At 42.8% G+C, this 13,713-nt stretch overlaps 1 protein-coding gene across 1 annotated transcript in view; it reads right to left on the bottom strand.

The window, feature by feature from the left end:
- The window catches only part of Tmeff1 (transmembrane protein with EGF like and two follistatin like domains 1), an 84,512-nt gene that overhangs the window by 12,702 nt on the left and 58,097 nt on the right, over window positions 1–13,713 (bottom strand). Inside the window, exon 7 of the mRNA XM_028882758.2 lies at window positions 13,508–13,573. Within this exon, the coding sequence (XP_028738591.1) occupies window positions 13,508–13,573 (66 nt within the window). The remainder of the gene's footprint in view (window positions 1–13,507; window positions 13,574–13,713) is intronic.

Below are 13,713 nucleotides of genomic sequence, written 5' to 3'. Positions count from 1 at the left end.
GCGACTATGAGATTCCTGTGAGAACAACGGCATCGGCAGAGAGCAAGTTAAGGGATTCTAAAATGTTTGGGCAAAAGATTTATTTTGAATGAAAACCATCAAGCACATGTATTTTCCAACGGTAACAGTTTCAGCCAGGCATGGCAGCATATACCTACAATCTCAGCACTAAAAGGTTGATGCAGAATTAGTCCAAGTCTGAGGTCAGCCTGGGCTACATACATGTTAATACCTGGTCTCAGAGACAAAATAAGGAAGGAGAGAGGAGGGGACAATTGAGAAGAGAAGGGAGGGGAGGACACCATTGCTAGCTTTTTCATAGAGTATTTTTAAAGTAAATGTTCATTGTAAAAAACTTCAAAAAACAGAATGTGACAAAAATGTCTTACAGATTCTACACGTTAGCTGTGTGGCCTTTATCATTCATTCTACTCCCTTTAACCTCAGGATTCATAACTGTAAAATTGGGATAACAGCCTATACTTCATGTAGGCTTGAAAGGATTACATAAGATAAATAATGCCTGTACAACGCCAATAAAATAACCAGCAATCTATAGGACACATCACATGACAGTAAGGGGCTTATCTCTGAAAAACACAAAGTGCAATAAAATCTGGAGAATGTTAATGGAAACAGATTAGGAAGGCCCAAAAAAGAGAGGACCATAGGAGCCTTTGCCCCTGTGTTCTAGTGTCTTTTGGTGTGGAAAGGTATTTTGCAGGCTATCAAAAGAGAAATGTAAACCCCAAGGCATCCACAAAATCTTTGACTTACAATCTGCCCTGCCTATAAAGCCACAGCAATGGTAGCATAGGAACGTGTGGGAGTAGCCACCAATATCTGATTTGACTTAAGGCCCATTCCATGAGAGGGAACCCAACCCATACCTAACACTGCTAGGGTGGCCAAGAACCAGAAACTAGGTAGCCCAGAGACCTAGGGTAAAACCAAACACTACTGGTCTTAAAAAAAAATTTTTTTAAGTATCGATAAAATGACTCCTACAGATATTCTACTATACTCATAGATCAGTGCCTTATTCAGTCATCATCAGAGAAGCTTCCTCCATCCAGCAGCTGATGGGAATAGATGCAGAGACCCACAGCCAGACATTATGCGGAGAGTCTAAGTGGGATGCCTCCTTCAAATTCCTCCCCTCAGAGCTCAGGGAACCCAGTGGAAGAGGTGGAAAGAATTTTGGGGTGGGAGCCAGAGGGGATGAGGACAAGGTCCTCCAAATCAACTAAGCAAGGCTCACATGAGCTCCCAGAGACTGAAGCAGCAAGCACAGGATCTACATGGATGTGGACCAGTAGGTCCTCTGCGCATACAATACAGTTTTTAGTTTAGATTTTTATGGGATCCCTGAGTGTGTGAACGAGTTAAACCTCTGTTTCTTGTGCTCTTTCTCTCCTGTTGGGTTGCCATGTCCAACTTCAATGTGGTGGGGTTTTGCTTTATCTTTGCTGTGTTTTATTTTGTCATGTTCTGTTGCTGCATCATCAATTCTCTTCTAAGTACAGAAGACTTTCAGCATTCTCTCTCACAGGATGCTGGGTACCAGTTCATTAATTATGAAGTTCCTTGAATATACTCTCACAAATAAAGCTTAATAGCTGTGATGAAAAAAAAGAGAAAGAAAAAAGGGGGCTATACATGTGTGGACACAGAAAGACAGAGAGAGGGGGGCAGTACCAAGTGGGAAAGCTAAGCTCGAAATACAGATTCTGCGTGTGAGCTGGGAGGGGGGGGGCACAGGACACACATTCTACACTATACTAATTTTTTTTTCTTTGTTTTTTCAAGACAGGGTTTCTCTGTGTAGCTTTGGAGCCTGTCCTGGAATTTGCTCTGTAGACCAGGCTGTCCTCGAACTCACAGAGATCCTCCTGCCTCTGCCTCCGAGTGCTGGGATTAAAGGCGTGTGCCACCACTGCCACCTGACCACTATACTAATTTAATTTATGCTAGAAGGAGAAATGAACTAGAATTCAAGCCATAAATCCTCAATCTTAAGCTCATCTCTACTGCTTTGGGACCTCGGTAACACCATTTAATTCTCCAACAGACACACAATGAGACACAGATGTAACTTTCTATTTTCTATTAGCCATATTCTAAAGTAAAAAAAGGAACAAATTAATCTTAATCCTTCAGTTTAATAAATATTAGCATTTCAATACATAAATATGAAAACTGAGACTTTACAGTTGTTTCCAAGATCTCAATTCTGTCTGCCCCAATCCAAGTCACAGTAGTCACATATGGCTAGTAAGGCCCACACTTGAACAGTCTAGAAGTGATGACTAAATCGGTTGATCTTCTAGTGATCACCTTCCATTGACCAAACATGATGCTAAGTCTTAGGGACACAAAAAACAAGACATAGCTTGACCTGCAAGGGGTTCCAGGGTCTGCCTCAGCTCCCAGATGACCCTTCTGCTGTGGCAGAAGCAAGCACCCCTCTCAGGATGCTACAGCCTGAGCCCCCTCCCCCCACTACATCCTCACCACAGAGTGGGACACCTGTGTGGACTTTAAAATCAGCCCGTAAGACAGAGCTCCTTGGGAATCTACACATGCCTGCTGTTAGTCCCTGTATAATTTCCAATTCTGAGAAGCAGTCTGTACCACGTACAAGGACATCTCAGGCATCACACTGTTTGGATCTGAACTCTGGTTACAGCGCTCCCTAACCGTGTGACCTCAAGACACAGCCTTTCACTTCCTAATCTGAGAAATGAAGATAATAACTATGTCGAGTTTTCACAGGGTTGATTTGAGGACTAAATGAGGTAAGAGCTAGCATATTAATAGTAGGTAGAGAGCTTTCAATTTTCTCTTAGAGTTTGTGCAGAGCTTTCAATTTTCTCTTAGAGCTTTTCTTTTAATTCAAAAAAAATTATTATATAGTGTTTTGTCTGCATGTATGCCTGCAGGCCAGAAGAGGGCATCACATCTCATTATAGATGACTGTGAGCCACCATATGGCTGCTGGGAATTGAACTCATGACCTCTGGAAGAGCAGCCAATGCTCTTAACCTCTAAGCCATCTCTCCAGGCCCTCCTAGAGTTATTTATGAGTGTTTCGCTGGCATGCATTCATGTGTATCAAATGTGTGCTCTGGTGCTGGCTGAAGAGAGCACTGGATCCCCTGGAACTGGAGTGACTTGGATGATTGTGAGCCACCATGTGGGAACTGGAGACAGATCCTGGGTCCTCTACAACAACATCAAGTATTCTTAACCACTGAGCCAACTCTCCAGCCCCTTGCATAGAACTTTAAAAACAGTCCTTGGCAAATAGTAAGTGCTTAATAAATATTACCAGCTGTTACTCTGTGCTTAATAAATGTTACAGGCATGAACTATAACTTTCACTTGTTGACATGCTGTAGCATGAAGACATCTTGGCTTCGGGCGATGGGAGTGTACGTCAGTAGCAGAGCCTCTGCCCCACAGGTTTGAAGTCCTAGGCTCAATCCCAACAACAGAAAAGAAAAATAAATAAACGTATGGATTTACTCATCTTTGGCTTCCATTTAAAAAGCTATCCAAGAACAAAATAAAAGGTTTCCACTTTGAAATTCCCATTCAGAAAGAAGCTGCTTTTAGCAGTCCTGCCCTGGGTCTCACAACACAGGCTGGAACTTAATTAACAGACTGCTTGTTTACAAACACTTGTGATCAAAGCAGAAGGCATGCCTGAAGCAATCAACACTGATGAGAGGAGTTGAACAAAAACCAACTAAACTAAAACAAATGTACTTTTCTTGCTTTGGTTTTAAACCCAAAGTGTGGTTCAGCATTCCCTCTCAAGCCTTAAGTAACAGGCCACCCACAGACACACTTCACCACACCTCTCAGAACATGGAACTAAGTAATGGGACACTCTCAAAATGTATAATCGTGAGACCACAGGGTGAGACTGCGAACCCAACTACCTGGTTGTAGCTAGAGTTTTCCTGCCTTGCCCACAGTCAGGACAAATCTTTGTCACTCTCCAGTCCCACAGCCGCTCAGACCCAACCAAGTAAACACAGAGACTTATATTGCTTACAAACTGTATGGCCATGGCAGGCTTCTTGCTAACTGTTCTTATATCTTAAATTAATCCATTTCCATAAATCTATACCTTGTCACGTAGCTCATGGCTTACCAGCATCTTCACATGCTGCTTGTCCTGGCAGCGGCTGGCAGTGAGTCCTTCTGCCTTCCTGTTCTTTCTTTTCTCCTCTCTGTTAGTTCCGCCTATACTTCCTGCCTAGCCACTGGCCAATCAGTATTTTATTTATTGACCAATCAGAGCAACACATTTGCCATACAGAACATCCCACAGCACCTGGTAAAATCCTGTAATGTGCATAACAGTGGGACCGAGTGGCTCTTTAGAGGTCAGGTAGTGTCCTCATAGACCATAAGAAAGCCCCATACAAGGCAGGAAATTTCAGACACAGTACAGAGAAATTAAGGGACAAAGTGTGACACCAATAAAGAAGCGTTAAATGAATTCATGAGGGAAAGTGATCCTGCACTAAACACAAAGTGAAGCTGTAGGAAACAAGGCATATCTAATAAAGCTGAGAGCCTGGCTGGCAGAGTCCAAACTCAGCATTCAATACACTCTCCTCCCCTGCTACTCTGTACACAGGCTCAGCTACCCAGAGAAGGGAAAGGAAGGCTGACATGGCCCTGGCCCTCAGGAGCTTACCATCAACTTAAGGAATCAGCATATGCATGGAGAGATAACCAGTAGCAGGCCCAGCAGGGTGGTTTACAGTTAAGAGGAAGTTCACAAGGTAAGCTGCTGAAAAGGACCTATAAGCTGACTTGTGGTGGACTGAAGGTAGGGCCTCAAAGTGCAGGGAGCTGTAGATAGCAGGAGGGCAGAGGCAAAGGGCAGGTACAGGGTGCACAAGGACTGGATCAGACCGCAGAAGGGTAGATACAGATCAAAGCTGGGAAAACTGGCTGAAACCAGATTATGGAAAAACTTGAATCTCCTGTAAGGCATGCTTTCTTAACCACACAGATGGAGAAAACACCCAAGGCCTCTTAACTGGAGGGCAGCTCAATGAAAACTGCGGTTTGAGTAAAAATAAAATTCCCCTGAGGGTGGTTGCCTATGGCTAGCAGTGAGGGGGAATACCCAGTGACCAACTGCTAATGGGTGTGGTTTCTCTTGGAGCAGTGGTTCTCAACCTGTGGGTCACAACCTCATTCCCAGGGGCCACCTAAGACCACTGGAAAACAAAGATATTTACGTTATGATTCATAGCGTAGCAAAATTGCTGTATTAAAGGGTCGAAGCATTAGAAAAGTTGAGAACCAGTGCCTTAGAGGGTAATGTAAATATTGTCAAGTTAGATTATGGAAATATTTGTATAACAACATGAAAATTACATTACTAAATCCTATGCTTTAAAGGGGTGAATTTAATGTTGTATGTGAATTATGTTTCAATAAAGGTATTCAAATAATTAGACAGCAACAAACAAGGAGCAGAAGTACAGCAATTCTCAACCTGTGGGTCGCCACCCCTTTGACAAACTTCTATCTCCAAAAATGTTTACACTATGATTCCTAACAGTAGCAAAATTACAGTTATGAAGTAGCAACGAAAATAATTTTATGGTTGGGGTCACCACAAAGTGAGGAGCTGTGTTAAAGGGTCGCATGCATTAGGAAGGTTGAGAAGAACGGAGTTACAAATTAATAAAAGTGAGTGTAGGTTGTGGCCTCTGAGCTAGCTTAAGACCTGAGGGGCACGTATGCAGGCCCCATCTCTTCTCTCCCTCAGGGGCTTGGATGGTGGGACTGACTCGGGCCTCAGCAGCAGGGTGGGACCAGCCATCAGCTTTCCAGGACTATGTGACAGATTTGCCTTATCCTGTTTAGTGAGTTGTTCTCCTCAAGATAATTTCCTAATAAATAATTCCTTCATCACTCATCTGTGGATTATAAGTGAGATGTGATAAATGTCTGTGAACTCAGCACCTGTGAGGTAAAGGCAGCATGATGGAGCATTCAAGACTAGCCTGGGTTACACAGCAAGACCTGCAAGCTAAGCCAAGTGGCTGCTCAGAGCACTTGGTTGTCATACATAGGCCTTAGAGTCCACCTCCAGCAACACACACACACACACACACACACACACACACACACACAGCTGAGCCAGAGTTGTGAAGGAGGAATAAACAGTAGGACATACCCCATATACTACTCACAAATGCATGCACAAGTAAGTAGTAAGTAAATCTCTCTGGAAGGTGTTCAAACTGTATGAGCTCAGATTCCCAGACCTGAAGGGTCCATAGAGGACATGTGACCTGCTGCAGGAATCCTTTAGTTTAGACCTGAGAACACTTCCAGAGAAACTCATCAGAATGCAGTGAAGTTCTGATACTGTTGTGTATTTCTCATGCTGATGAAATCTCTAGCTTTGTACATATTTCCTAGTGTCAGCTCACACACTACCTACTGCTACCAGCATTGTATTAAGGTCAAACTTCCCATTCCTATTTGAACACATTTGGTTTACAACGACCTTTAAGAGTTGTTTGTATCCAGGGCCTGGAGAGCTGGCTCAGTGATTAAGAGCACTTGCTGCTCTTGCAGAAGACCCAGATTCAATTCCCAGCACTTGTATGGTGGCTCACAACTGTCTGTAACTCCAATTCCAGGAGACTCAGTCCCTCTTCTGAACTCCACAGGTACTGTACCCACGAGGTACATGACATACATCAGGCAAAACATTCATATCATAAAATATAAAATATTTTTTAAAAGAATGGTACCCAGTACATTTAATAGAACAGAGCCACCCTCTTTACTAAATATGTTAATAGTGCATCTTGTAAATGTCTCTAAATCTGAGCCTAATGATGCCCAGCCCAGGAGAGAGAGATTAGTAAACTGAATTAACTTAGATCTATGGTCATCCAAAAAGTGCTTTTTAGAGAGTACCATGTTCCCAGCATCATAGTAGATTCCTGGGGTTTGAGACAATGGCAGAATAAACAGACGATAAAGACCAAGTCTCACTAAGCAACTGTGTGAAAAGAGAAAGAGCAGACTAGGGAGCAAGTTTCCCTGGGTAACAGCTGAGAGTAGGGTAAGGGTTCTGATGGAGATTCAGGAAGGAAAGCAGCTGGAGAGCACAGGATTCTTACCAGATAAGGACAAGAGCACCAGGGCTCGGGACACCAGCTTCATTCTCATTCTACGCTCAGTTTCATCTTTATCATATGCGAAATGAGGAGAGCAAAGCTGCTGTGAGGACTCAAAGGCACAGGAGCACACGGTGGGACACTGGCCACTGGTGCTCCTCAGGAGCCACGATGGCAATCAGTAAGGCAGGTGAGCTCACAGATGTGGGGAACTGAAGTACAGTCAGCAACTAACAGTGACACTGCAGACTGCAGTGATAACCACGTATCAAAAGTGAAGCCAGGAATCCAGGGTTTGATTGTTCAGACTGATCCCAACTGCCCCCTGGATGTGATCACTGAGGCTCAGAGGAAGCGGGCCTCACAGCCTTAAGTGATGCTCACCTGTGACTGACTTCACGGCACAAGCTCTTGGCTATTAAACTACGACTTCAGTACGTTCCCTAGGAGGTGTGTAGGAGATGGACAAAAGCAGAATGTTCAAGCACCTGCTCTCTAGACTAAATAAATGGAACCGCTCCAAAAGGGAAAGATAAAAAAAAAAAAAACCTTTGAAGACACAATAAAGCATGACTTCGAAACCAAAGCAGAGATGCAGCCTTGGCACAGAGAAGTAGACACAGAAGGATCCTGTCTGAACAATGCCCCTAGGTAAGTGGTGACAGGCTCCAACCACAACGGTGTCAACTGCTGGTGTCTGAACAATGCTTGAAGTGTGTGCAATATAGAACAATGCTTGAAGTGTGTGCGGAGTACACAGTAGTACATCTGGCCACCCACTGACTCGTTCCACACAGAAGCTTCAAAAACAAATCTGCCATCAACAGCCATATTTTCACACACAAAGGACAGTTCATTCTAAGTCAGGATGTCATAAGAAACCGTATCAAATGGCCTATCTACACCAGGACTGGTCTACCAATCATCCAGCCTGGTCCACAGTGGGCAACCCGGATGAAGCATGAGGAACTGATCTTAGCAACTGAGAACGTACCTACAGGGTAAGCTGCTGTAACCATACTTCCATCAGCACTTCAACTCTAGAGTTCCCTGTCCCTACAGAGCTTAAAACTTTAAATATCACGTGTTGCTTCCCAAACTGTGCCATCCTACATCTCAACCTTTACAACACTTACACATCCCTCTATGGACTTCCCGACCACAGTCTCCTCAAATCCCAAGTTGAGCAAGTGTCTACCTAGTCAATACACTCCTATCTTGCCTGGAAAACCTCCCACACTGCTATAAATCCACTGCTCTCCATCCCAACGCTAACCCTCCCCCTTCCCCAACTACAGCAGGAAAACAACTCCTCTAATTATATAAACTCATCTACCTCCTCACCTATTCCCTTAGGAAAAGCCCTCCCATCCTCCTCAGGTTACCATACCCACTCTACTTCCTAGACCCCTCTTCCGGCCACCTTCCATCCTCACCTTCCCCTGCCAGGCTGGCGACAACCATCTCCAGGCAGGCCTTCCACTCTTACCCCACGACAAACGGCCCCTTTTCAGGAGTCCTTGAGCAGCCCGGACTCTCCACCTGCTCACAACACACACTCAGGCACCTGTATCACTGACTCATTGTCTTTAAAGAACACATCAAACGATGCTGGATTGAAGTACATAAACAGTCATCAGGCAAATGAGACTCAGGAATAATGGCATCTCGCCATCTCTAGTGCCCCTGGCCAGCACAATCAAGACTAATGATTCTCAAGAACAAGTTCAAAGATGAGGTGAGGGTTGGAATGAGACGTGTGGGTGTCTTTCTAATTAAAGTGCCACAGTTCAATTTCGGCTGTATGAAGGTCTCTTTGGATTACAATGTCTGTATCATGAAGGAACTTCCTGGGTAGCTGGAAATACTGCCAATCACAGCAGGGTGTGATGTCGATGGAGTATATTCATTTCAGGTTGAAACTGTATCTCAAAAACTGTATAATTAGAATCATGCTGATATTGTGTACTGAAAGTAAATAGAAGGAAAATGGCAATAAAAACTGAAAGTGAGGCTGGGGTGATGGCTCAGTGGTTAAGAACTAGTACTTCCCTGGTACAGGACTTGAATTTGGTCACCAGCACCCACACTGGGCAGCTCACAACTTGAGTTCCAGAGGACATCTGTACTCAAGTGCACACACTTACACACAGATGTGTATATACATAATTAAAGTTAAATTAAACTCTAAAGAAAAAAAGAAAGAAAAACCCTAAAGGTTGGTATTGGGTCCGTGTGGGTTTGTTACATTACTCTCTTGACGTTATCTTTGAAATTTTCTATATAAAGGTTGTATCTATCCCCCATATCCCTCACACTCAATTGTTGTGGAATATTACTTTAATGATGTAAAGATGTGTTACATTTGTTTATGCTGCATTTGTTTACTTAGGTAAAGATGTGATGCTGTTTCACCTTGTCTGCCTAAGGCGCCTGACTGGTCTAATAAAAAGCTGAACGGCCAATAGCTAGGCAGAGGAGGGATAGATGGGACTGGCAGGCAGAGAGAATAAGTAGGTGGAAGAAAGAATGAGGGAGAAAGAGGGAGATGCCCAGGGCCAGCCAGCTGCCAGCCTCCAGCCAGCCAGACATGGAAGAAGCAGAAAAAGACATACATACAGAATGAAAGAAAGCTAAAAAGCTCTGAGGCAAGACAGAGATGAAGAGAAACAGGTTAAATTAAGTTATAAGAGCTACTATAGCCAGGTGGTGGTGGTGCACACCTTTAATCCCAGCATTCAGGAGGCAGAGGCAGGCGGATCTGAGTTTCAAGGCCAGCCTGGTCTACAGAGTGAGATCCAGGACAAGCACCAAAATTACACAGAGAAAACCTGTCTCCAAAACAAAAAAAAAAAAAAAAAACTAGAATAAGATAAGGTTAAGCATTCATAACTAATATTAAGTTTCTGTGTCTTTGCTTGGGAGCTGGTTGGTGGCCCAAAGAGAAAGCCTGCAACACTCAATCATCAGACTTTTATGATTTCAAGATCTTATAATGCTGCTGTAAGCAACCCAGTTAAACTCATTGAGAGGGGCACCTCTCCAAAAAACAAAAACCTTTTCCACTGGGCATTCCCCTCTAAGTTCCATGTTCCTGCTGGTGCAGTGCTCCTGCTTTCCACAGCAGGCCCTGTGGAAGTACCTCCTACCTACAGTCTTGGCTGTGGACTGCAGATATAAGTATTCACCAAAGACTCCTATCAGTGCTCCTATCAATGTGAGAACAGAAAACAAAATGCAACAGAGCCACCTAACATATGTCCTTACTGTTTGAGTACTAAACTATCACAGCCTGGCTTCCATCTTCACTGTGGTCCAATGACCTTACTGTTTTCAAGGTGGCTGACTCCTCTTCCTGGAATGCCTTTCTGTAGCATGTTAAACTACTGGCCATCCTGTCTAGTTATCAACTCTGAACCAATGGTTCGTCTCTAGATTTACACTGAACAATCTCCTAGATAAATTCCACATCACATCAAATCCCAAAAGGCAACTGATCACCTTCACCAACTCCTCCTTCACCTTTCATCAGACAACTCTCCCCTGTCCCTCTCAGCATATCATTTCTATAAAAAGAACCAATCATCTAAGTCTTTGTACTTAAGTCTCAGTATTTTTAGCTCTCACTGCCCCACATCTAAGCAGACAACCTGTCCCTTTTGAGTCTGCCAAATTCACCTCTCTGCCTTTGCCCATGAATACAATAAGCACGGTGTTCTGCAGGTATCACTCATTCAAGTGGTTAGTGTTGGAGCCTTGTCTTTTTCATTTATATTATACTAATGATCCCTGTCTTAGTTTTTGTTCTATTGCTATGAAGAGACACCATGTCCACACAGCAACTCTTATATAAGAAAGCATTTAATTAGGGCTGGCTTATAGTTTCAGTTTTAGATCATTTTCATCATGGCAAAGAGCATGGCAGCTTTCAGGCACACATAATGCCTGGATCCACAGGAAGCAGGAAGAGAGAGAGCCACTGGGCCTAACTTGGGTTTTTAAAACCTTAAAGCCCACCCATAGTGACACACTTCCTCCAACAAGGCCATACCTACTCCAACAAGGCCACACCTCCTAATCCTTCTCAAGCAGTGCCACTCCCTGATAATTAAGCATCTAAATATATATGCCTATGGGATCCATTCTTATTCAAACTACCACATCCCTATGGTTCAAAATAAAGTCTCAACTGTCCAACAGGACAAATATGGCCCCCCAAGCTACTTTTCCCACCTACCTCCCCCTCCTTCCTCTAAATCCCTCAGCACTCTCCAATACATCCTGCTATAGCATTTGAGTCCACATCTCTTCTGATGATCTTTTAGCCTCCCTAAACATCCTCTAACTGTAGGTCAAGTTTCGTTCAAATTCTGTCTTCTCCATGACTTTTCTCACATCTTTCATGGTCCCCCACCAAAGAGCATTCTGTCTTTTCTAAAGACCATTAACACTTTCCAACTTTAGTACAGGCATGACAATATTTAATTCCTACATTGTCAGATACTGGTTAAGCACATGTCATACCATAGTGCACACATACATACATACATACATACATACCATGTACTAAATTATCTTTCCTTCCACAAGTAATGTTGCTAAAAGGACAGACATAAATTAAACCTATAATAAATAATATCTTTTAATTTCATTTAAGTTATATGGCAATTCTTACATGTACAGAATTTTTAGTACCTCAAAAGTGGAACAGACAAGATTATCAATATGTAGTCCTATTATTATGTGATTTTATGAACATTACACAAGTGTTTGAAATATACACAATTCCCCAAATTGCCTTAAAAATGAGTTGCTAACTACTGAAAAATGGTCTTCCTCGGGTATATATCAGTAGATAGAATAAAACCAGAGCTGGTCTGCTATGGGGCTGGAGGGAACACAGCTGATTTCAAATTTTAAATACAGCACTTTGTATCAGCAGGGAAAACTGTTTTTCAGGGCCTCATGGGTTTTAAGAAATTCAGATTTGATACAATTCAAGTAAAGGAAGTAACATATTATTCAATTACAGAAGTTACTATTTACTGAGCACTTACAAACATGTTAGATTCTGTCCTAAGCATTGATGAATAATCTTATTTAACTTTGATGAAATTCTATGCAACAGGGACACTTAAAAAAATCAGACATATAATGAAGATCACATTTCCCCCCTATTGTGGTCTGTGGATCGTTAGGAGCCAAGGCTGCCAGGGAAGTGCTCTACTGCTGAGCTAGTCCTCAGCCCTCGGTGTGTTGAGACAGGGGCTCACTACATAGCTCAGGCTAGCCTTGAACTTGCTACACAGCCCAAGCTGGCCTTAGCCTTATGATTCCCCTTCCTCAGTCTCCAAAATGTCTTGCATATCACACATTTTTACATTCATTTTGTTAGTATTTTTAAGAATTTTATACACGAGTGTTGTACTTACAACATCGCTATCCCCCTCTCTGTCCCTTCCAACTTCTCCCATGTTCCTCCCTCCCTCTCAAATTCATGACCTTTCCTTCTTTAATTACAAATTAGTTGAATGTATACTTGTGATGGGGCAATTATATACAAATGGTGATCTAGGAGTCCAGTGATGTAACTTCTCTCTGATTAACCAGATTAACATCCCTGAGTCTCACGCCTGCCATTGGTTAAGTGTTCTTCATATTACTACTTGTAAGTTTCAATAAGATAATGCATGTGACCACAAGACAGGAAAGAGCAATGGAAATTAAGCCAAGGATTCTAGTCTCTGCTTTGATCTTTACTCAACATGAGACACTGTGCAAATAAATGATATGGCTTCTTTGAGTCACGTCCATTCTCATCTAGGATTAGCAACACCAAGTAAAGATGCCTTATTTACAATCCACATACAACTCAGGATCTGAGATACAGATAGAGCAGGGTAAGTGCTCAGATGCGGGAGGGTGTAAAGGGATCTGATCCAGATTTGGGGGTCAAGGAGTGATTCTCAAAGGAAATGATTCCAACACTGAGACTGGAGGATGAGCAGGAGCTAGCCAGACAAAGAGTGAAGACTTCCAGATAGAAGGAATGAGGTTCAAAGACCTGGGCACAGAGGGAAAATGTTAATCATAGATTCCAGAGAACTTCACATCGTAAGGAATCATTTAAAATCAATAAAAAGCATACATAGGAGCACTCTCTGAACTGAGAGGAACCTTAGCTATTTCAATAAACACTGCTAATCAATTGTATCAAGTGTATTACCACAGGGAGCTAAGCTAAAGGGCGGCCACAATGGAAACAGAACCACCAGGGACAGCTAGTGGCCGTATTTCAAATTTTGATTCAAATCTAGAAAATCGTAATTCAGTACCTTTCACATCTGGTCGATACTGCAGCCCATCATCTTTCTTGCCCAATAAATTTGTATCATCTGTGTCTGCAAGAAAAAGCAGTTAGCAAGTTAACAAATCCACGATGCTGAAGTCACACCAAAGGACTCACAATTATCCCAGTTGCTCTGGCTCCTTTTTTTTTTTTTCTAGTATTTTTTTTTTAATTTTATTTATTTTATTTTAC

This window comes from Peromyscus leucopus, chromosome 2 (assembly GCF_004664715.2).
Source record: "Peromyscus leucopus breed LL Stock chromosome 2, UCI_PerLeu_2.1, whole genome shotgun sequence".
Taxonomy (NCBI): domain Eukaryota; kingdom Metazoa; phylum Chordata; class Mammalia; order Rodentia; family Cricetidae; genus Peromyscus; species Peromyscus leucopus.
Note: the sequence above shows the minus strand (reverse complement) of the source record. Positions and strands in the feature narration are given on the sequence as shown.